This window comes from Colletotrichum costaricense (assembly GCF_030867565.1).
Source record: "Colletotrichum costaricense strain IMI 309622 chromosome Unknown Scaffold_9.1, whole genome shotgun sequence".
NCBI lineage: Eukaryota > Fungi > Ascomycota > Sordariomycetes > Glomerellales > Glomerellaceae > Colletotrichum > Colletotrichum costaricense.
The window spans coordinates 939,099-961,005 of record NW_026848238.1 but is presented as its reverse complement, the minus strand read 5'-3'; the positions used below and the strand labels follow the sequence as shown (position 1 = coordinate 961,005).

The window sequence follows — 21,907 nt, the reverse complement described above, 5'->3', positions numbered from 1 at the left end:
GATAGTGCTGACTTACCCCGCTCCCTAACTTCCTTATGCGGCTTGCTGATGACTCAATTGGTAACATACCTCGAGGTACTGCAGGGTGACTGATAGCAATAGTCGGAACCCTCGGTCTTGGGAATTGAATGGTAAGTTTGTAGGATTTTTTTAGAGGATTTGACTGACGCTGACGTTCCGCCCATTTTGGATGGGGTCTAGATCCAAGGTAATGGGTCGGTGGGGTGAATATTCTGACAAAATACTGGATCTCACAATAAAGCTGACTGCTGGCTGATGTGAGACAAGGTCGGGTTAGAGTTTGACCGCATTTGTGATATATGTACGCCAATTTCTTGAACCTTTCATTATTATTCTCGACTCTTATGCCTCAAAGACGTCGAGTGTAGTAGCCAACAGCCCAGCCGAGAGAGACATATCCTACACACCCAGCCCAGCGTAAATCATCCGCAATGGTGTCCGAAATCCACGTTATTTCCAAGCGCGACCTCTCCAAACATGAGACCGTTGCAGTTGATCTGCCGTTGCCGCAGCTAGGCGTCTCTTCTATCCGCGTCCGCACATCCCTCATCGGGATCACGAGCAACAACCTCTCGTATGCGAAGCTGGGTGACATGCTGCAATGGTGGAACACTTGGCCCGTACCTTTGGATGCACCGGCACCGTACAACGACCGGGCCGAGTGGGGCATCGTCCCGGCGTGGGGCTTTGCGCGGGTGCTCGAGTCCAACATCGAGGCTATCCCGGCCAAGAGCCTGCTTTATGGGTACTGGCCCACTTCTTCTCATCCGGTCGACTTGTCCCTCGTTCCGAGCGAACCAGAGGGTCATTTCCGCGAGGTCAGCGAACACAGGCAGGGACTTGGGAACATTTACAATCGCTACAATCTTGTCGACGAGTCTGCTCAGTCGGAAGAGTACCAGGCATGGTTTGCCAACGTCTCTCCTATCTGGAACTGCGGTTATGTCATGAATCGCTTCACCTTCGCTACGGAATTCAAGCCGGTTCATCCTCTCGGCGTGGGAGCCGGGGAATGGACCGAAAAGGATGCGGACCTGAGCTCAGCCGTTGTGGTCAGTCTCTCGGCATCTAGCCGTACCGGCAGGTCATTTTCGTGGAACTTGGCTAGAGACAGAAAGTCAGATGGCGGACCTTTGGCTCTCCTCCAAGCCACCTCTGCGCCAGATTCTTTGAAAGCCAACCCAAAGGCAGCGTTTGAGATCAAGACGGTCAACTACTCCGAGCTCGCCGCAAAAGACACGATTGACTGGATTGCCAAACTGCAACCCAAACGCGTGGTTGTAGCTGACTTTGGTGGCCGCCCGAAGGAGACAGAGGAGTTCCGCGAGGCCATCAAATCAACGCTCCCAGAATCAACTGTGTTCACCAACATCCAAGTCGGAGGAGAGCCAAAGATCATGGCACCAGAGGAGGCCCTCAAGTCGATGGCGATATTCAAGAAGTGGGGACTTATTCAGCTCAACACGACTGGTATTGTAGACGCTGGGATTGCTGTAGAGGGTGCAGGTAAATACTTCGACGGCGCTGAATCAACGTTCCGAAGGTTCCTCGAGGAGGAGAGCGTGGCAGACCTTGAGCTGATATGGGGAAGTGGTGTTGGAGGTACGAATGGCATTGAAAAAGCATGGAAAAACATCATCCAGGGAACTTTGTCGCCCCAAAAGGCATGGGTGTACAGATTAGAGTAGGGTATTGTTTGCCAGTAATTAACACAAACAATAGTCCCGCTGGTAGCTAAGTCAGTAATCCCATGATAGTATTTGGGCAATGCACTGGGAAGCAGGGCCGGATGTTTAATGTACTCCGACGGCTGTGAATGCAAAACTCCGATATACTGACAAAATCAAATACTATGAAGAGCCCCAGTGACTCTTAGTAGTGATGCAATAACGGAAGATAATTCCACCGTCTCTCTGCATCTTTCATCTTTGAATACTAATTTGAGGTGGCGGTTAAACTTCCGAGTCTCAGACGACTGTTTCAGACGAACACTCCACGCAACTGAACCGAAAGCGAGGCGGAGGCTTAGCCCGGCGTCACCGTTCGTTGGAGCTGTTCGAGGACATTTCATGTTACTTTGCGGCTAGAATTTAGTGCCTGGCATGGTCACTATCCCAGTTAGACTCTTCAATTGGCACTTTCTAGTCTCCCCCATGGATTCCCTCGTTTGACTCCTTGATATTAAACTTGACCGGTCATTTAGTACCTTATCACAAGACTGTTCTGGACAACTATACCCAAGCGTATTTGATACAGTAGCAGACAGAGATCCCACAATTCTGCCAAGTCCCTGAGCCAGGATGCCTGTTCAGGTTGACAGATATATGAGGATTTCGACTCCAGAAAGTGAACATATAAAGCGAGTGAACAGCTGCCATCCGAACACAAGGAACTCTTTTTGACCATCAGAAAGATGCTCATCCAGTCCTTCCAAAGCCTTTCAACTTGCTTTCCTGCTGTCTCATCTCTGTTGCTTCCACTCGTCCTCAAGCACTTGTCTTACATAGGTACACATAAATTCTCTTAGCCAAAGCCATGAAGTCTCTCGCCGTTCTTGCAGCACTCATCGCCGTTACCTCGGCTGCTGTACCACGCTCGGTAAGCCTTCATAATCAGAACAGTCAACATTTCGTGTCTACCTAACGCATTTCAGGTGGATGGTAATGGAGGTGATCTGTTCAAACGTCAAGATAACTGCAGAACCGCTGATAGTAAGTCTTCAAGTTACATACTTAGGTGGCTGCTCTCGTTTCCCAGGCAGTTTTTTGACCAGTGTAGACTTCTGCAACGACAACGACCCCTTCTTCACGAGATGTTGCGATGGTCTGAAATGTGTTGTTGAGAATGATCCGTCAATCGGCAGAACGAAGGTGTGCCGGTAGAATGAACTTGGCCTTGACACCAGAGTCCCCACTGCCAAGTGCGATGGGAAACAATAGGGTGCATGTTGAAGGCATGGTGGTCCCCATCTGGAAATGGGACAATCAAAGTGGTCAATGAATTGTGCTGTTTGGACAATGGCTCCGAACTTGTATTGACTGGCAATCCTTCGTGAAGAAACCCATGATTGTTTGATTTAACTCCGGCTCTTAGTTATACAGGTTGTCATCTCAAAAGCACAATGCCCATTGCAGAAAGACTCAGAACGTTTTGGCGTGCTCCTCGATCGGCACAAGATCCCCTCTTCCCTTGAAGTTTTCGACAATATCTGCCTGTTCAGACAACATGAATCTATCTGTCTGGTTTCCGAATCTCGAGAGAACTCTCCATCTCGCAAAGTCTCCCGGGTTGCGCTTATCACCATGTGCCGCCTGAGGGTTCTCCCAGTGCCCTCTCGAGAATGAGATGAGAGTCGAAATCTTCTGCTTGGGGATGTCGTACACCAAGGAGCACACCGTTCCCGTCTCCTCCAACCAGTTGACCTGCCACAGTTCACCGGGCCGGATGCATTGATAAGTCGCCGTCTGGTAGTTTATGCGGCCGTTCATGGGCCCACCGTGGATGGCATAGACAACACGGTCCTCGGAGAAGAACCACATTTCGTATCTCCACTTTTCCGGGTTGCCCTCTGCGTCTTCGGCATCATAATCATAGATGAGATGCGTATCCCGAATATCTTTATCGAACGTTGAATCCAGTGGTGTATTTGTCTGGAAGCGGGGAAGGGCCTTCTCGGGCGCTCTGTTTGAGAGAAACATGACTCGTGCTTGTGAGAGAGATGACGTTGAATTGGTGAAGATGTAGTTCGTGTAGAGTAATGAGTTCCGATGGGAAAAGGTGAGCTAGAAAAAGTCTAGAATATCTACTTGTTCAATGTCCGAAGCAACCACTGGAAAAGAGGTAGTAGTCCGAATTGATGTTTTATGTTGCGGATGTCCGTGGAGAAGGGGTTGTTCGTGGTGTGACGGATGTGGTCTGCTTCGGCGGGTCTGTGTGGTGACATGTTTGACTCTTAGAAGACTATTACATCATAGGCCGAACTTTCCGGCTTCGTCAAGCTCTCGCACCAAGAAAAGCTAACACGGAGCTAATTGCATTCCACAAATCGCTAACACCGGTTCTGTCGAATCAGGTTTCTGTGTCATTGTGAAGGTGAACTGTGTAAGGTACATGTTGAACTTCAGATTGGAGACATCGCTTCACATCAAAGGAAAGTCCTCTCCTTGCAACTTCTTCTCTGTCAGGCCATCAAGTGCTTCGCCGTCCATCTGCCCAAGAACGAAAGCCTCTCCGACAAGCTTGTAATGTTAAGGCTGAGACTCACGCCATCTGGCATCCCAGAAAGGCCGGAGAACACAAGGGACGAAGCATCCGAAAAGAATGCACACGACATCGCCGACCTTGGAATCAAGAGGAGCTATCCCTACCAACTTCCCATTCTTCCCGTTCGCATCCTCGCATCCGATGTAGTTCCTGTTGAAGCAGACAGCCTGTAATCTCTTCAAGTAAGCTGCGCTGAGATCCGTTGGAGGGTCGCATCGTTGGAGAATTGCATTGGTGTCAATATCCTCAGCATCAGTGACGGACGACAGACATCCCATGCAAGCTCGTTGATACCATCTCGGCACTGCTTTTCCGTCTACATCCCGGTCTGCTACGAGTGTCCTCCAGACAGCGTCCGGGACATTTTGCGGCTCTGTACTCGAAACATGGCCTAGACTCAGTAGAACTTTACTCGGAATGATACCGCTGTGCATTGAATGAACTTCTGAGACGACTCCAATTGACCGTCCTCTAATGGTCATCGTCAGGTTCATGTCGGAAATTATCTGCGATTGCGCGCGGAGGATATCTGGCGGAGAGCCTTCAACCAGCTTAGGTGTCTTGTCTCTCCTGAACTCAACGTTGGGGAAGTGGCCATTTGAAGCGTTGTAACAGCAGTTCCCAGGTAGGCCAGCAAGACTATTCGCTGTTTTCCGTCCGCCTAAGCTTCCATTTCGGGGACGAGACTCAGATTCCTCTACCGTTTTGATCCATGACGGCAGCTTCATAAGCTCTGGGCACTGCTCATCTAGCTTCTGTTCAAGCTCGGGGAGCGCCCAGCGACGACAGATAATGTCCAAAGAATGACTTTCGCCGATACACCATTTGGTGAACTTTGTGTAAAGGTGGAGCAAGTCGATGCTGTAGTCGGACTCCGGAGCAGGGTTCCGCCGTCGTATGATCCGCTGGGGTTGCTGTAAGTTGTTGCTCATCGAAAGTTTGCATGTCTCCGTAGCTAGATCGAGAAGCGCATATATCGTATCTCTAGGCTCGGACGTCTTGAAAGTCGACAGCGAGGAGACAAGACTTTGTAGCCTCTGCCGTGGAGCGTAGATACTTCCGTCAACCTGTCGTTTGAAAATGTCAGTAAGAGCGTCGGCCAGATTCCAGGCACCAAGTGACTTCTCTTCTTTGATTCCCTCCAGAGACCTCCCCTGTGTTGGATTTCGTTTGATCACCTTGAGAATATGATCCAGTTGGTCAGCAAGACTGCTGACCGCATATGCAATGTCTCTCCATTTCACTGTTTTGGAGCCGCATCGCACTTCGACGTTTTTTGCCACGGCCAGCTCTTGGATGATCCATTGACGCGAGAAAACCGGATCACACATCAAGTGCAGAAGCGCTCAACAGTACGTTGCGTAATTATCTCAAAATACATCCCTCGTGTTGTCTTGGAGTAAGAGGTTGATGAAATCCATGGCTTGGTCAGTCTTGGCGTTCTCGTCTGCTAGTCCTACCTTCTGGTTGATGCAAATTTGATCCACCCACAGAGCTACCTCTCGATCTGGTAGTAGAAATTCTTGGAGAAATGCGTATAGGTTCGGTTTGATACTCACTCGCTCCATCTTCTGAAGGGAGTGTGCCGCGTCCGTTGAGAAGTCGATCACCACGGAAACGGCTTGCGGTCCATGGCCATGAGGCGCGTCAACAAAGACAGTATTGCTCTCGTCCTCACTACCCCAACTGTGTGATATAGCCGCGTATTTGAAAGTCTGGGGATTTCCTATAATCTCTTGGATGGAGACTACTCTCGGCTGAACAACAATCTCAGCCGAATGGTGCGCATTTGGTTTGAGAATCATAAGGCGAATCTCTCCATGCTTTATAGGGCAGTCCCCGTAGTCGTATTGTTTCTCATACATATTGGCGGCGTTGACGGACATCTGTTCCTCTGTTAAGGACTCTGTTCGATCGTCGAGAAACCTCATTTGCTGCCTCTTCGCGGACGGTGTCGACGTCTCTGCTATGCTGAAGCTTCTCTTTCTAGTCTCGATCGATTAACTCTAGGTTTACTTGACAAATGCAGAGGCACTTGATTTACTGTAATCGTGCATAGCTCCCTCTCGCAAGGAACCTACTTCGAATATTGAGCCTGCAGATTCAAAGCTTCCAAGAGCGACGCCATTGAAGGCCCGGGATAGACCAAGTCTCTATGCCCGAGACATGCAAGTATAACAGCATGAAACCAACAATTAAACTCTTACAAAAGAGTAGGCCGATCGCTGAGGTCAAGATTCGAGCGACAAATAGGAAGTTGTAGGCAGGTAGTGAGATAAAATGCCAAGAAGTGCACAAAGCATTTGAGTGATCATGAGATCAACGAGAGTCATCGCACTTGACATCGACCAAGAAAAAAGAGGTTTCTCAGCACAGTTTCTGCTGGTCACATGGGTTTTGTCTCCAGGCATGACCGCATGCTTTGCCTCAACCAGCGATAACTGAAATCCCTTATGCTCCATGAAGCTGCTTTGGATGCCTCACCCTACATTATGGGGCCCTAATGGAGTGACCTCTTCTTTACGGCCTTGAAAAACGCGTCTCATCGTCTCCTTCTGCGCCAGGGGTTCTTTCCTGACTAGATACTTCGAATGGGGATCCGCCCTAGACTCCTCTCTTATCTCAAGCATAATATTGGAGAGGAGATGTTGAAAGTTGATGACGAGTTCACAAAATCTGGAGAGGTCCGAGAAACCGACTTCAGTGTGCCCAGGAGGAGATACTGAAGCCAAGGTTCTTTTAGCCTTCAGAACGGGTCACACGTAAGCTTGCTGTCAAGGTTGTAACCTGGAGCTGCCTTCGGACTTCAGCTTACCTCGTCTTTCACCAGATGCTTCTTATCTCTTGATAGATGTTGTATTGCTTCTGGTCCCCGGATGAGGAATTCGACCATTTCCTCATGCCATCCCGCCAGAACTTGCTCATCGTAGAGTTGTCGTCGAATTTCTCGCGCGTGTCCTTCGATCAAAATTTCTCTCGCGTCTCTCAAGCTTGCCAAGATGGCTTTAGACATCTTTGACTCTCTTTCTTATTTACCCCTCAAAGCTGTTATTTACTGGCATTCTTTATCACCCATCTGTGCCCTACTTCGGTCGTTAGGTACCTATTCTACTAGTTATACGTGACAGCCATAGTAGATTAATGAAGAGTTGAGTGACTAGTATGCGCTACCAGTATTCGGATCTACAAATAAAGCAGTACGGCCGCCGCAATGGTCTTTCAAGAGAGCTTTGGCGTCGCTGAAGACTTGAACGACGCATTGATAGGTTGGGTGGAAGCGCGTATCTTCGTGCTAGGTGCTCTTGTCAGTAAATGCTATAAACTCGGGACCCAAGATAGAGTCCATACCTATTCCAGTACCATGTACCTTCTCATCCCATACTTATGTTGAAAGGAACAGTTTGCCTATCCCCATGTCGACCCAAACCAAACTCGCTCTGACGAACTGCGAAAGATTCTCCGGCGCCGAATCTTATGCTTCCGACGCCAAAGGTACCTTCGGAGTCGGAATTCGACGATGATAGGTGCTAGACATGATCTGAACATGGTTGATCTTATTCGCGACAACAGGTTTCTCGATTTTCTTATGAGAGAAGCATCTGAAACGACTAATTTGTGAGTCTAAGCTAGGTATAGAGCACTTTAATCAGGGTTTCCCATACAAAGTAAGCTTCTATCGATGGCTTTGTAGGAGAGGGTGGTACTGGAGATCATCGCGATCTCAAGTTGGGCAAGTAGCTTGAAGACTTTGAGTGAGAGCACTCTGTTTATAGCTCGATCCCCCCCTATCTCCGTTCTCTTCGCCCTTGATCATCCCTTCCAGAGATCTAGGAAAGTTCATTCTCATTGACTCGGTTCAGTTTTCGGAGTTGCCTAGAGAATGTGAGCAATAAGACAACACCGTCAAAGAACACCTTGATGGGTACACGGTCAAGTCCATCAAGGCATTGTTCTGCAATGAAGTCGAAAACAGTGGAACAGAACAGGCAGACGAAGCAACAGCCCCAGATCAGGCACCGAGCTCAGATCAACTGGACACAGACCGCCTCGAGCCCTTGAATACCTCGACTCGGCATGTTGTGTAACTTCTTCTTAGAGATTCGACAACAAGCGATGCTACTCGCGGTAAAGGGCGGACGTCTAGTACCTCTTTGTCCGTGCTGTCTCGTCGTGCTGTGACCTCGACAAGCGCCTTTGTGTTGGACAAACCAATTGTCAATATTGGAGGCCTTCTGTCTCAGCACACCTTGTCTCGAGATTCTTTGGCATTCCCTCCCGAAGCCAGGGGCCTGCTTCAGGACTCGACTCATTGGTATATATCAGGAGCGAGTTGCTGCCTTCTCCCAAACCGCAGACCGTTGACTGTACATCACTCACATCACCTCGCATTACAAGAAAGCCACACATTCACTGCAAAAACTCCAAATCTACGATCAACAACCGACCCAAGAGAGACTTATCCAAGGTAAACAACCCCATCTCCCACCAAAAACTCATAGAAACCGTAGAAAACCCAGCAATGTGCATGAAAGTCTTCGCCCTCCAACGCTGCCTCAGCCCCGAAAACGGCGGCTGCGGCGACTACTTTGCAGACTACCTCGAGCAGCGCGAATGCAACCACATGACCCTCCCCGGTCTCCCGCAACACAACTGCCGCGCCGTTTGGGCCGGCTTCGAAGACGAGCGCAGCGCCAAAGCCCTCCACCGCGACGAGTACGCCAAGCGCGCCCACAAGCTCTGCGCGGACTGCCGTGTCCGGCACCGGCTCACCTACCTCGACAGCGAGGCGCAGGCGGAGCGTAGGGGCGAGTACTCGAATCGTATGAAGACTATCATCGAGGACCTGACACGGCGCGCGGATTTGGGGCAGATGGAGTTTATGAACCGGGTGTATCGCGACATGTGGGATGCTGCGCTGGGGTATGTTCAGGGGATGGCGAAGACGACGGACGGGGTGTGGAATGGGATTGAGGGGGCGCTTCGGCGGCACTTTGGGGACAGCGGGATGGAGATGAATCTTGTGGGAAACCTGGTCCGGGACTTGAAGATTGCGAAGGAGGAGTTGCTTGAGCAGGTGATGACTTCGACGAGGGAGATGGCGACGGCGCTGGTTGGGCCGAATATGGATTTCCAGCAGGATCTGGAGGCTGGTGGGTTTAGGTCTGGATACATCACTGAGGAGTGGAAGCTGCAGAGAAGGGCGGCTGTTGATGCCTCGAGGACGACAGCCGAAGCTGGGGACCTCGAGAGCGACGACGAGATGGGGCGAGAGTATGATTCGTCTGCATCAGTTGGACACATGAACAAGCCGAAGTCCACAAGGTGAGTGTAGGTAGAATGCGTAGTGACCGACCTATTTTTATAGCTCGACAATATTTTGCCTTTGAGAGGGAAACATGATGCTCAGAGCTACTGCTTCCAGTTGATTATATCTTCATCACGACGTTTCAAGATGTGATCTGGCAATGAACCATGCCATTTGATCATGTGCCCTTGGGTTGTCTTTAACGACCAGAAGCTGTGTCTGTATGGGAACCTACTCGGTACAGGCCCAAGTCTATCGGCGGCATAGAGGTTTTCTTGAGCAGGAACTTTCTACGCTCCGGATCTAGACCGGAGCGCCCCGCCTGGAGCATACCCGCTCGGTGGGGCCAGCGGATCTCGACTCAGGGCCACCCAATAGTTGCTGGTACATGAGTTCTTATTTCTCGCCGATCGACATGAATCCTGGACTCGCTTCAGTACCTTCCACTGGCGTTGTGGCAGAGTGGTCTAATGCGCAAGACTAGAAATCTTGTTCCTTCGGGAGCGTCTGTTCGAATCAGGCCAACGTCGATCTTTTGCTTTTGCCGTGGTGGTATTCGTTCGTGATGGCTGCTTGCTATCCTCTTGCATGTCAACGGTCATTCAGGATGCCAGTTCTCGTAAATGCGGCAAAAATGGGGTCTATGGAGATAAGTTGACAAGCGAGCATGTGCCAGAGATCAACATCCCGCAACCGTACGGCGTTGGGCCGCTCGCCTCGTGTTTTCAGGGAGCTAGCTCAATGCGCTGGTCTGGCACATTCCACATCGCCCCAGATTCTGAAGCTCCAACGCCAGATGCGGGCCGCCGCGTGCGTGACGGTTTATGGCATGTATCGCATGTCGTTGTCGTTGCCGTTGTCGTCGCGTCAAGTTCGCTGTGTAACGAGTCGGAGCAACTCTTGTCTCGTCTCATCAGGGACCAGGTGATGGGGCCAACGGCGATCATAGGGATGTGGGCAGCCATCTGCCTGGCTGGTTTCGTCTTCCTTTCATCCTTCCATTTGTCCCGTTGGGACGAGACAATTCGGTCGCAAAGGATGGGATGATGGGATGATCTGCGCTAGGCACTGCGTTATTGGGAAAGTTGCAGTCGGTACTGGAGATGTAGAATCCCAATGCTAGAGAATGGGAATGACATTTGCTTCGTGGTGAGGTTTGCATTAGTTGTGCAGAGTTCGATGGCATGTGCTTGTGCTATGCATGTGAATGTAATTACATAAGCCAGGCGTTTGACGATATTTATGTAAGCCACGTTCCTAGGCCAGGCGCTGTGTGGGATGACATAATCACATAATCTGGCGTCTCGAGCTCGGCGTCAGAAGGATGGTGGGGGTCGGAGAAAACGGGGCCATTAGCACTGGCGGATGGATCTCTGGATTCTGGAATGGGTGTGCTTCATTTCGCCTTGCGTCTGCCACGACCCAATCAGACGCACTCGGAGGGTTTCTGATGTGCTAAGGATGTCGTGTGGATGTCGATATGTGGGATGGTTGCCCAGAGTCCAGACGAGACGAGACAAGACAGAGAGAAAGGGAGGAATGGCGAGAGGACAAAAGTAGCGACGAAGACGAAGACGAGGCAGGGAGTCGACAATGAGCCGTCTGTTCCGAAGACCCGGAGGTAGCAGCCACTGGGCTGATGCAGTCGGAAGCCATCTATGGTACCTTGGCTATTATTATTGATTTCCGGGCAGGCATCTGTCTTTGATGCAGATTGGAGAGACCACTGATGGAGGGAGGACTGGACCCTTTCTTGCCCTTACCTGATGGCCTGCAGCAACCCTGGTGCGTTTTTCCAAGATCCATCATCATCCATCGAGGATGACATGATGGATGACATTGACACGGCTAACCTGCAGCAGTGGGCGCGCCAGCCCGAGCGGTGACTCTGTTCACTCTCCATTCTCTGAGCTTTCGCCCTGCTGAAATCCTTGAAATTGGAGTCCCGAGTCCTTGACCCTGGATGTTGGGTAACAATAATTAGCGTTTGCAAAAAGCCGCACGACCCAGCAGACGAGGCCGAGTCCTGGAGTGCTGGCAGCAGCAGCCAAGGCCTTGGACTGTGAATGTCTGAGCATTCGCAGTGTCTACTATTGCGTTTTCGGCTATTCCTTGGCAAGATGTTCTATGACTTGAGAAGCTCGGCATGAGGATACCAGGTTAGTAGTCACTTGAATGGCAGTAAATGATGAGAAGGAGATATGCAAAGTCCAAACAAACCAGGCCGTAGACGGACGGAGAGACAGAGAGATAGAGAGATAGAGGCCTGACTGGCATGGCATGGACAAGGTTCTCCCACGCAGCCGCCAAAAGCAGCTGGGAGTAATACCACCTCGCATACTAAGAACCGGGCAAGGCATGCGACAAGAGCAGAAAAGAAGTGGTGACAGCTAACGGCATCCAGCAGTTTTTCATGCCTGCCCAACCTGCTTACAGATGCTCTCCAATTACCTCTATTCGTTATCTGCTGCCTCTTTTCCTTCCATCTCTTTTTTTCTCATCCCGTCATCCTGAACTTGATCCTGCCATCCTCGCCACTGCTTTCCTCCCACCTCTCTTCCCCGCCATACCTTACTATTATTGCAAGGTATTCGTCCATTCATTACTCCTTCCAGGCAGGCGTATGACTCGGGTCTTTCTTCTTTCAACACCCTCCGTCTAATGCCCAGCAAGCACCGTTACCAATAGCTTGCATCGAATCTCCAAGACATCCCTCCACCACTACCACCACCACTACCACCACCACCGAAAACCAACACCACTCCCAACGCTCGCGCCTGCACACACGCATCTGACGCCGACGCAAACTGACGCTGATACACCATCGCATCCGAGCCAGGACAGACGAACTATGACTGCGCCTCTGTCTGCAAGGAGGTGAATGCGTCTCGCTCAAGAGGCTGAAGACTGACACCGTCAACGTCGTCTAGTCTCCTGTGCCAACACTACCAGTACCTAGTTTTCGGGGACTATATTGGACTTGGAGGACTGGAGTCGCGAGCTCGATCCAGCTTCCCTTCGCTCGTTATCCGCCAACCTGACCCCGTAATTGCTTCCTCCTCTGCGACCACCCGCCACCCCTGCGCCGGTGGTTCGGATCGCCGTTCGCGCCTGAATCACCCATCCATCCAGTAGCTCGTCCGCCCCGAAACCACGACGATGTTTTCCCATTTACGAATCCACCGGAGGGGACAGTCGAATCCCACTTCGCCAAACCCCGAACAGCCCTCGGCCGCTGCTCCCTGGGATCCCTCGCTTCCACAGCAGCACTCTCCCTTCATTCAAGATGCCGCCTTAAGCCCAGACATGCGACCCCAGGCTTCGACGACGAATTCCTCACTGCCTCCCACCCTCCCGCCCATTCCCCGCGTCACCTCATCCAGCTCCGAATCGCCATCCCCGCTCGAGCGACCGACTGTCGATACCAAGATCAGGGTGACGCCAGAGCCCAACACGCAGAAACCCCAGCCGCCCGTGCCTCCACCGGTGCGCTCGCCATACAACGCAGACTCTGGCTTCCTCGGTGGCGTCGCTTTGCGCAAATACCAACGCGAGCAACAGGAGCAACAACAACAGCTCAAGAAGCAACAAATGGCGGCGAAATCACCGGATCTGGTCGCGTCTCCGGTTCTTCAAGGCAGCCACGAAAGTCAATTCACAAGGTCGAAGCCCGCACCCCCGCCGATAAACACCGCCCCTCCGACGAGACCCCCACCGCAACCCACGAGCGCCTCAAAACATGCCGGCTCCTTTGCTACCCCGACCGAGCTGCATCACCAGGGCAATACACAGAGCTCGCCCCAAGCTCAAGCCTATCCTGCCACCGGACGTCGCCCTGCAGGAACGAGGTTGTCGAGCGAGCCAATCCGCATGGCAAACCATGGTTCCGATGCCCCGAAGGGTAGGAAAGGCCTGCCTTTTCTGAAAAACCCAATGTCAACACTGCTTGCACGGAGAAAGACAAGTCAAAATGCACCAGACTTGACGCCTCTCCCGCTGGGAGGAAACCCGTCATACGATCCTCGAATTCGCGGGACAAGAGTTCATGACTTTAGCGCTCCACGACCACGACGAAGCATCCCCAATAATGAGGGTCCCAGCCCTGCCGCGGCGCCAACCCCTGGGACGAAAGCACAACCGCCGATACCTGAGGAGATGTCAGACTTGGGCCAGACGTCGTCCAGAGAGAGCGCAGCACCATCACAAGCATTTCAACATGGAAGGAATACAAGCAGTGCTTCTGAATCTGGTCACTCGGGCTCCGTCAGCGTCATATCACAGCCAGCTGTTGAATCAGGGAGCGGGTCGGTGAAGACAAGAAGCAGCTTGAACTTGGAGTCAAAACCTCTGCCCGACGTGCCGCCCAAAGATGATACCGCACCATCGTCGAGCTCGGCCTCAATCGTCTCCAAGAAGCCCTCAATTAGTGCGTCCTCGATCTTATCCAAGAAAACACCGTCCACAAGAGCAAACCCTTCAAGACATGCCTCTGTGTCTGGGCAGGATGTTCTTTCTTCTGTGCCCCGCCGATTGAAGAGTACGTCCTCCAGATTCAGCTTCGACATGGTCGGCGCGGCAAAGCAGGAGAAGCTGCTCGAAGAACGACATCGTCAACGCGAACTCGAGAGGAAGACGTCCGACCCTGAGCCTAGCGGACCTCGTGATTCTAGGTTCGACGACTTTGACGAGGACTTTGATTACGATGCGATGATGGAGGACGACGGGTTCGAAGAGCCGATTCCGATGAGCAATGACTTTGGAGACGACTACGGATACGAGGAGGACTTTGACGCTGGCGGCACAGATCCTTTGGGTCTCGACGACGGTGAAGACTTCGATGCGGCTGGAACCGACCCCTTCGCTCTTGATCCGGTCCCAGAAGTTGAGATCGAATTCGACGAGGATGCTGCAAACGACCCAGACAACGATCAAGAGAACTTTGCTGGCTTTGTCTTTCAACGATCAGGCCCTCCCTCGGCCTTGACCAGTCCACACAGCGCCGGTCTGTTAGCGACGCCGAGAGATGCAGACGGAAAGGTGATTGGATTCGCCATCTCGAGAGATACGCCAGATCTGAACCAGCTGTTGAGTCCCGGCTTTGCTCCCGATCAGAACTTGTCGCCCACTACGACTGATTCAGCTGCCGAACTTCCGATCGACGGCTTGAATATTACCGATACGAAGCTGCAAGACGAGGACAAAACGTTGCGCGAGCCAACCCAGTCTTTGTCGCCCGCTCCTCTATCAGTCCCTAAGAAGGACGATCTCTATTTTGATAACGGCCTTCTCGATGAGCTGGAATTTGCTGGCGAGGGGGACGGCTCTTACTTTGACGAGTCCATCTTTGATCTGGACGATACGGACAAGTATGGCCGTCCTATTCCGGGCGCCTTTGCCAGAGCTCAAGCTGCCAGAGCTGCGATGACTGGTGGCACCACCCAGCCTGAGAATAAAGTGCAAGGAACCGATGCCGAGGTCGGCGAAAGTCAAGATCCTAGCGTCCAAGACGGCAGTGCCCCTGACAATGTCAAGAGAATCTCAGACAGCACGTCTCGCCTGTCTGCGCATTCCAATGTATCGCAATCGACAGCCCATACTTCCCTCAGCGTCGGTATGCCGGCTCCTTCTGTCGACGAGTCCAAACGAGGCAGCGACGTCCTGGCCCAAGGCCAGGAATCTTCCGCAATGACCTCTAGTTTCTCAGCGACGGGCCAGGACAAGGTGGATGCTTATCAAACTGCTCTGGCGGCAGCAGCGTTCGAAGCCGCCGCCAATGGTCGTTTTCGACGAGACTCGTCACCCCCTCCAAGCGAGCTGATGTCGCCCAGTGGAGAATCCTTAGATGACCTTCCACAGCATGAGAATATGGACGACTACGATGATTACGACGACACTGGGTTTCGCGAAGACCTGAATGATTACGATGTCGACTATGACGACTTCATTGCGGAGGCGAACGCTAGTGCCCTTGCCAACGACTCTGACGGTTGGTATGGTCAGGAGTTTGGGTTCTACTCTGCTCCTGTCGAAGGAGGTGGGCGCCACAGTAGGGACAGCTCCAACGGATCGGATGAGAAGCCTTTCGAATATGCTAATGGCGGCTTCTTTGGGCCGTCGGGTGTATCCCGAAGCAAGTCCGGGAGGATAGTATCTCGAGAGCCCAACCTCACGCCTATCACGGAGAGATCCGAGTACTCGAACCGTAACTCGATCATGAGTCTCGCGGTCCCGCCTGGCATCGGTTCCGGTCCATCAAGTCTCCAGAGCCCTGGCCTGGCCCAACTTGCCATGATGGCTGATGGTGACGATAACATGAGCCTGTCAGCGCTGATGCGGCTTCGTTCAAGGGCTTGGGGTGGATCACAGGCCAGTCTGGTCTCCAGTCGGGAGGGGTCACCAAGATCTGAGAGGGGCGAAGGTGGAAGCTCACCTTGGGGCCCGGGGCCTCACAACATGCTGGGCATACATGGCCATGGCCGTAAGAACTCGGCATTCTCTGTTCGCAGCCGCGACATGGATTCTTCGGATGCAGGCAGCACGTCGGGCTCTCCTACTCTCACCATGTCCATGCCCACTCTAGGGTCACCGCCTCCGCCTCTGCCACCACTGACACAAAGTCCTGCGGTGGTCATGAACTCTCCCCACTTCACGCACAGCGCGGCATTCGATCCCGTTCCGGAGTCCGACGAGATGGATGAGCTGTCAATCTCCAACACCATTTCCCACTCGGGCTTATGGATGAAGAGCCCGGATACAGCTATGCATCCGAACCTCGTGCCCCGGATCGACCCGACGCCCCAACCTCAGCGGAGGCCTGGCATGGGTCACAAACACAAGGGGTCTGCGGACAGTATATCATATATCAAGGAGGAGGAGAGTGGCGAGACTAGATGGGTTCTCGAGCGACGTTTTACCGCCGATAGCGGAGAGATTGAAGTGCAGCGGGAATTCGTCGGCAATGGCCAGATTTAGGATATGCGGCCTCCAGAATTGCCCAGCCAGGATCAAGGTGGGAGAGGCGATACTCCAAACGTCGGGCTGACTGCGCCCGACATTATCGAATGATATCATCCAACAGCGACGGCGTAATTGTTTTGAACACACGATACCTCAAGTAGAGTATGAAATAAGGGATTTAATGATGGCATACCCTGTATAGAGTAAGCGGTCCGAGCCACAGGCATTTACGGATGCAGTGTAGAGAGCTATGGCACAAGGCTGATGCCGGCAGTCGAGTTGGAAATAGGATAACCAAGAATAATTAATACCTTCACACCTGCCGCCTCTCGTAACTTGAGCAACCCACAATGAAATATTAAGATCCATAAAGGTCAGTCATATATAGCCCTAATGTTCTGATCCCACGTTTTGATCCCAAGTACCTACCTAACCCAAAGGATCTCTTCTCACGTCCGTTATTCCATGAATTTAATCTGACACAGTTACATTGAATCAGTGACGTTCTACCATCTCACCCTTATTTTTGTCTCCTGATGAGTCGATTGGCTTGAAAATGCATCAGAAACTTCAGATGAACGCGATTGTTATGTACTTCCAATTCCAATAACACAGTATTTACAAGAATCGAGCATCAAATCTCATATATCCCCCCCCCCCCCAATCCCCCCAAATCCATTTATTTGTAGCTTCATCTCATTCCATCATATCTTCATCACCAGCATCAGTCATCAACACCCTACCTCTCCCTCCCTCCAACATCACTCGCAAACCCCTCCCTCCCATCCCAGACTCACTTGGACGGCTCACCATACGCATAACTAAAAGCAACAGGCGTCCCAAAGTTAGGCGAGCCGTTACTATGCGTCCCGAGCATCTGCACCATGGTATACCGACTGTCATCGCACGCGCCCGCACTATTCGCAGTAGCATGGTACGCAATCCACGTCTGATCCCCCTTCGGACTCGCAAAGAAGCTATTATGCCCCGTGCCGTAATGCCCATTCCCACTACTCAGCACACACCCATTCCCCTTCGTCCACGCCGCGGGGTCCGTCGGCGCCCTGCTCCCGTCCCAGGTCAACAAACCCAGACAATACGACGCGGACCAGCAGTACGACGCAGAGTACGCGAGGTAGGTCTTCCCGCCAAAGTAGAGCGCCGCGGGGCCTTCGTTGACGGGGTGGGAGACGCGTTCCCAGGATTGGGTGGGTTGGGAGATGAGGGCGACGGAGCCGGAGGTGGAGACGTAGTCCGTATTGAGCTTTTGGATGCAGATGGATTGGTAGGTTGCGCCGTGGAAGCAGGAGAAGACGAGGTATTCGCCCAGGGAGGGGGTGCGGAGGACGGAGGCGTCGATGGCCCATTCGTCGGGGCCGATGCGGCCTACGTAGGTGAAGGCGTCCCAGGGGGTCGTGCCGCCTGTTGTGTGTTAGTGACGAGGCTCTCATGACATTGTCTAAGCTAGTGACGAGAAGAAGAGGAGCGTGAAAGTGAGTGCGTGGTGTAAGACGTACCCCTCAGAACATGCATCCTCTGATTATCCAAATTCGCGCTCCCGCCCGCCGTGAAGTAGATATACCACCGGTTCCCCAACCAGTGGACCTCGGGCGCCCAGACGTTGCAGCATCGCGAGGCGTCGGCGGAGGAGTAGACGACTTTCTTGGTGGCGGTCTTGAGCCCTTCGATGGTGGTGGAGCGGGCGATTTCGACGGTGGACCAGGTCGTGGAGAGGAGGTAGTAGTAGCCGTCGCCCGAGTAGGTCAGGAACGGGTCGGAGCCGCCGGGACGGCGGATGGGGTTTGTGAAGGCGGAGACGAGGGGTGCCGCTGCGAGGGCGAGGAAGGATGTTAGGGTTGAGAGGAGACGCATTTTGGGCGTGATGGGGTGGGACTTGGAGGTCCCTTCTTCTTGTGATGAAGAGTGAGCCGGTGGGAGGACGGAGTGGAAGAGGGAGTGGATGAGGAGATTTATATCGCTTCTCCAAGGTCGTTCGTCATGGAGGTGTGAAGGGAGTGGGAGGGCATCGCCGTGTAAGTCATCTTCCGAGAACATCGCATATGCCGCGGGTCAGTCTCCGTGTAAGCGAGCCCATCAGGCACGCCACAGACTGCAATCATCCCGCCAATTTCGGGTTTACTCTACTCAGAAGCCCATCATAGGCAGACAGTTCTCGGGAAGAGGGAAGGGGAGTCAGTCAACTCGGTGTTGTCTTCAAAGTGGACCGCTCGCCTGCCGTCCGCGGTCTAACCGGCGAAAGAGAAACCAGCCATTCTGCCAAGATTCGAGACCGCAATATCGGAGGAGGTGGGGGATTGGTGGGATTAGCGGGCGATGCCCCTGCCGGAGCGGGGGTCCGGGGGACACCCCACGATGGACACCACGCGCCGGGCATGGTCCTTGGACGAAGACAATCGTGGAACTGAGGATTGTGGATGCGAACACGCGAGTCTCTTCCGGTTGGATGGACGTGCCGGGCCTGTATCGGCATTCTCAGAAACATGATGTCGAAGTGAGCTGCCTAGTAGAACGGACGGAAACGTGCTCGTTCAGAAGCCGATCCCTTACCATGCATGCGAACTGCTGTACTCCGCGCCATGGGTGCGCGTTCCTGGAGCCGACGGACGTTGAAGCTTAAATTCTCCGGGGCTCCCGTCGTGAGTTTAAGCTTACTGGGGGTAGTTCAGCAGCTCGCGTGTCGGGCTTGGGATTCCCGGCGAGTCGGGATGGTAGCGACGCAGACGTGTGAGTAGTGGGATATGATTGGAGCGCTTGACATCAGTGCCATCCATCTTCACTTCTTCCAAGAACGATGTGTTCCTGAAAGCGCCAGCTCGCCAGTCATGTGAAGGGTTGCCCATAATGCCGTCTTGGAAGTTTGGTTCCTGGTAGTCTTGGCAGAGAATATCCATCAATGGTTCAATAGCCGTTGATGGAGTGGAAAGATTGTGATTCATAAGCTATGATACGGTCGCTACCGTGGGCGAAGGGAACATACGCTGCCGTGGAATATTGTGATAGTCCAAGTCACGGTGAAGGAGGTGGGCGGCAGATGAAAAAAGTCTCTTTCACGAATCACAGGCCAAACCCGAGAACCAACGGTTTCTGTATATAAAGGCGGAGAAAGGCACTTTCGGTTTTCCTTGCCCAAGAACTCGCAGTTTTCCTATTGTCCTGTGGCAATAATCGGCCATCAAACTTTAGGAACATGCCATTGGCATGTTCTAGGCTTGTCGTTCGGCTATCCTAAAGGTTCAAAACAGCTCTTCGTCCCAAGTAAGCCCTCGTGTGTCTTGGTGTATTCTATATGCAATGCACGTCGAGGGGTGATGGAGAAAGTAAGGAACCTTAAGGTAGACATACTGATGGTAGGGTCTGTGAATGATAAACCAGACGTTTTGAGAAGGCTGATGAAACAGCTACTCGCCTTGTCTAGTCTGTCTTGACAAGACATGCAACCTGCCATTGTCTCCGGACTGATTCCTCTGAAACGATACTTCTCTCAGGCTTGAGAACTAGGTGCAAGTCTTGAGCTCTTTTATATGGTAAGGTAGGGTAGCTTGATCAGCTGCTTGACACGAGTGCTCCGTGTGGCTGTGCGTAGATGGAAGGATTAGCAGCCAGACACGTGTCTGGTATTTAAACTCGTCGTGTGCTAAAGAGATTTCCCCTTGGAAGAGGCAGGCAGGCATCTAGCTCTGGGTGTTCTGAGACCGAAGCCCAGAAATACAAGCGTACCTTGAAATGTCACTAGGCATGTACCAATGACGACTTGTGTAATTTGGCAGTGAAATCGGTTAAGTATTATATACGTCTTTGCCTGTTCGACAGTACCCCGTGTTGGGAGTGTATTACGGATGGAATAAATCTCAAGATATACTGAGTAAATAGAGTGATCCTTGCTTAGGTCGAATTAACAATAGTGGCGGTAATACCTTGGTAACAAAGACAGGAAACTCTATCTGGAAATGAGTTGAATCCTTGAGCTACTAATGCACTCGTACAATCAAACAACCAGTTGGTATGAGGGCTCAAACTCCATGATCACAGAGTTTAGAGTCCGCCCACGAGCATCCCATTATGTCATCCACACGGGAGGTACCTCCAGACCTGCCCAGGCACCTTTGAGCTTCCGCGACGGCAAACCTCGGCCCCATCCGCCTCCGCCACCGGAAGCCCAAAGCCATGGATGGCGCCGCTCATTGGGGAACCCAAGTGTGCAGCTGCCAGCAAGGGTCCAAAAAAAAAAAAAAAAAAAACGCCTCCCGCGCTGCACTGCGCTGCGCTCCGACCAACCCGCGTCAATGACATTGTGACATTTTCTTTTACCGAGCATTTTCGCCATCGTCCCGAAATCGTCCACCTTCAAACCCGCACTCTTCACATCACCATCACCAAAACCGCCCAACAACGCCTCTACACCCCACCTCGACCAACCCAAACTCTCACAAACCAAACGTAGAAGACAAAACCCCAAGTCGACAAACCACACTCCAAAATGTCTCGCCTCCTCCGCCTCCGCCCCCTCCTAAACCTCACCCACGTCAAACCCTCAACCTCAATCCCGGTCCGCCTCTCCTCAACCTCAGCCTTCTCCCGCGGCCCCGCGCCCCCCCGCCTCCCAGCAGACCAACAAGCCGAATTCGAGCGTCTCCAGCGCCAGGCCTCCGTCTCGAGCGCCTTCCAACACCTCGTCGAAGAGCAATCTGAACCCCCCGCCGACGCCTCGTCCACCTCTGCCGACTCATCCCCCGCCTCCTCAGTCGCAACCGAAGCGACCACAACAGCAACGGCGACCGAACCTGCTACCACTGCGACCGCGACCCCCACGATCGCGGCAACGGACGAAGACACAATGCACCCAAACTACGTCCGCGGCGCCCCCGCAGAGTTCGAGGGCGACGTCAACCCGCGCACCGGCGAGGTCGGCGGGCCCAAGCGGGAGCCCCTTCGTTGGGGGTCTGGTGGTGATTGGAGCTACAACGGTCGCGTGACGGATTTCTAGATGTCCCGTGAACGATAATTTCATGTCTTTTTTTGCGGGGTACATCTGGTAGGAAGTTGAGCGCTCCAGAGAGAGAGAGAGAGAGAGAGAGAGAGAGCGACTTGGCCTCGATAAAGATGGAGCTGATTCGACTTGCAAAGCGACGCCAGAAGACATTGGGACATCCCCTGTTAGGCAACACGTTTAAATGAAGAGGTCCTCTCGCATTGTATCGTCAGTGTATAGTAACTAGTCGCCATAATCACATCAAGATACCATCTCATGACCTCGAACCACTTCAAGTATTCAAAAAGTATTGGGTATTATAACCAGCGCTACTCCTACAAAACTACTCCAACTTTGTCATCCGCTGCTCC

At 52.5% G+C, this 21,907-nt stretch overlaps 9 protein-coding genes across 9 annotated transcripts; 4 read left to right on the top strand and 5 right to left on the bottom strand.

Moving 5' to 3' along the window:
• Positions 1-452: 452 nt before the first annotated feature.
• On the top strand, positions 453-1,709 carry CCOS01_09163 (uncharacterized protein; the record flags this gene model as incomplete). Its single annotated transcript, XM_060457323.1, has 1 exon — positions 453-1,709. The coding sequence occupies one exon, from the start codon at positions 453-455 to the stop codon at positions 1,707-1,709; it is 1,257 nt and encodes a 418-aa protein (XP_060312023.1).
• Positions 1,710-3,161: 1,452 nt separating this feature from the next.
• On the bottom strand, positions 3,162-3,719 carry CCOS01_09162 (uncharacterized protein; the record flags this gene model as incomplete). The annotated part of the gene is made up of 1 exon (XM_060457322.1): positions 3,162-3,719. One exon carries the CDS (start codon positions 3,717-3,719, stop codon positions 3,162-3,164), a length of 558 nt encoding a protein of 185 aa, XP_060312022.1.
• A 549-nt stretch (positions 3,720-4,268) lies between these two features.
• On the bottom strand, positions 4,269-6,170 carry CCOS01_09161 (uncharacterized protein; the record flags this gene model as incomplete). Its single annotated transcript, XM_060457321.1, has 2 exons — positions 4,269-5,351; positions 5,844-6,170. The coding sequence occupies 2 exons, from the start codon at positions 6,168-6,170 to the stop codon at positions 4,269-4,271; spliced, it is 1,410 nt and encodes a 469-aa protein (XP_060312021.1).
• A 2,633-nt stretch (positions 6,171-8,803) lies between these two features.
• On the top strand, positions 8,804-9,610 carry CCOS01_09160 (uncharacterized protein; the record flags this gene model as incomplete). Its single annotated transcript, XM_060457320.1, has 1 exon — positions 8,804-9,610. One exon carries the CDS (start codon positions 8,804-8,806, stop codon positions 9,608-9,610), a length of 807 nt encoding a protein of 268 aa, XP_060312020.1.
• A 1,871-nt stretch (positions 9,611-11,481) lies between these two features.
• Positions 11,482-11,667, bottom strand: CCOS01_09159 (uncharacterized protein; the record flags this gene model as incomplete). Its single annotated transcript, XM_060457319.1, has 1 exon — positions 11,482-11,667. One exon carries the CDS (start codon positions 11,665-11,667, stop codon positions 11,482-11,484), a length of 186 nt encoding a protein of 61 aa, XP_060312019.1.
• A 1,081-nt stretch (positions 11,668-12,748) lies between these two features.
• On the top strand, positions 12,749-16,561 carry CCOS01_09158 (uncharacterized protein; the record flags this gene model as incomplete). The annotated part of the gene is made up of 1 exon (XM_060457318.1): positions 12,749-16,561. The coding sequence occupies one exon, from the start codon at positions 12,749-12,751 to the stop codon at positions 16,559-16,561; it is 3,813 nt and encodes a 1,270-aa protein (XP_060312018.1).
• Positions 16,562-17,339: 778 nt separating this feature from the next.
• CCOS01_09157 (glycosyl hydrolase family 43) lies at positions 17,340-18,418 on the bottom strand (the record flags this gene model as incomplete). Its single annotated transcript, XM_060457317.1, has 2 exons — positions 17,340-17,968; positions 18,064-18,418. 2 exons carry the CDS (start codon positions 18,416-18,418, stop codon positions 17,340-17,342), a joined length of 984 nt encoding a protein of 327 aa, XP_060312017.1.
• Positions 18,419-19,215: 797 nt separating this feature from the next.
• Positions 19,216-19,458, bottom strand: CCOS01_09156 (uncharacterized protein; the record flags this gene model as incomplete). The annotated part of the gene is made up of 1 exon (XM_060457316.1): positions 19,216-19,458. The coding sequence occupies one exon, from the start codon at positions 19,456-19,458 to the stop codon at positions 19,216-19,218; it is 243 nt and encodes an 80-aa protein (XP_060312016.1).
• Positions 19,459-21,044: 1,586 nt separating this feature from the next.
• CCOS01_09155 (uncharacterized protein) lies at positions 21,045-21,551 on the top strand (the record flags this gene model as incomplete). Its single annotated transcript, XM_060457315.1, has 1 exon — positions 21,045-21,551. The coding sequence occupies one exon, from the start codon at positions 21,045-21,047 to the stop codon at positions 21,549-21,551; it is 507 nt and encodes a 168-aa protein (XP_060312015.1).
• Positions 21,552-21,907: the final 356 nt, after the last annotated feature.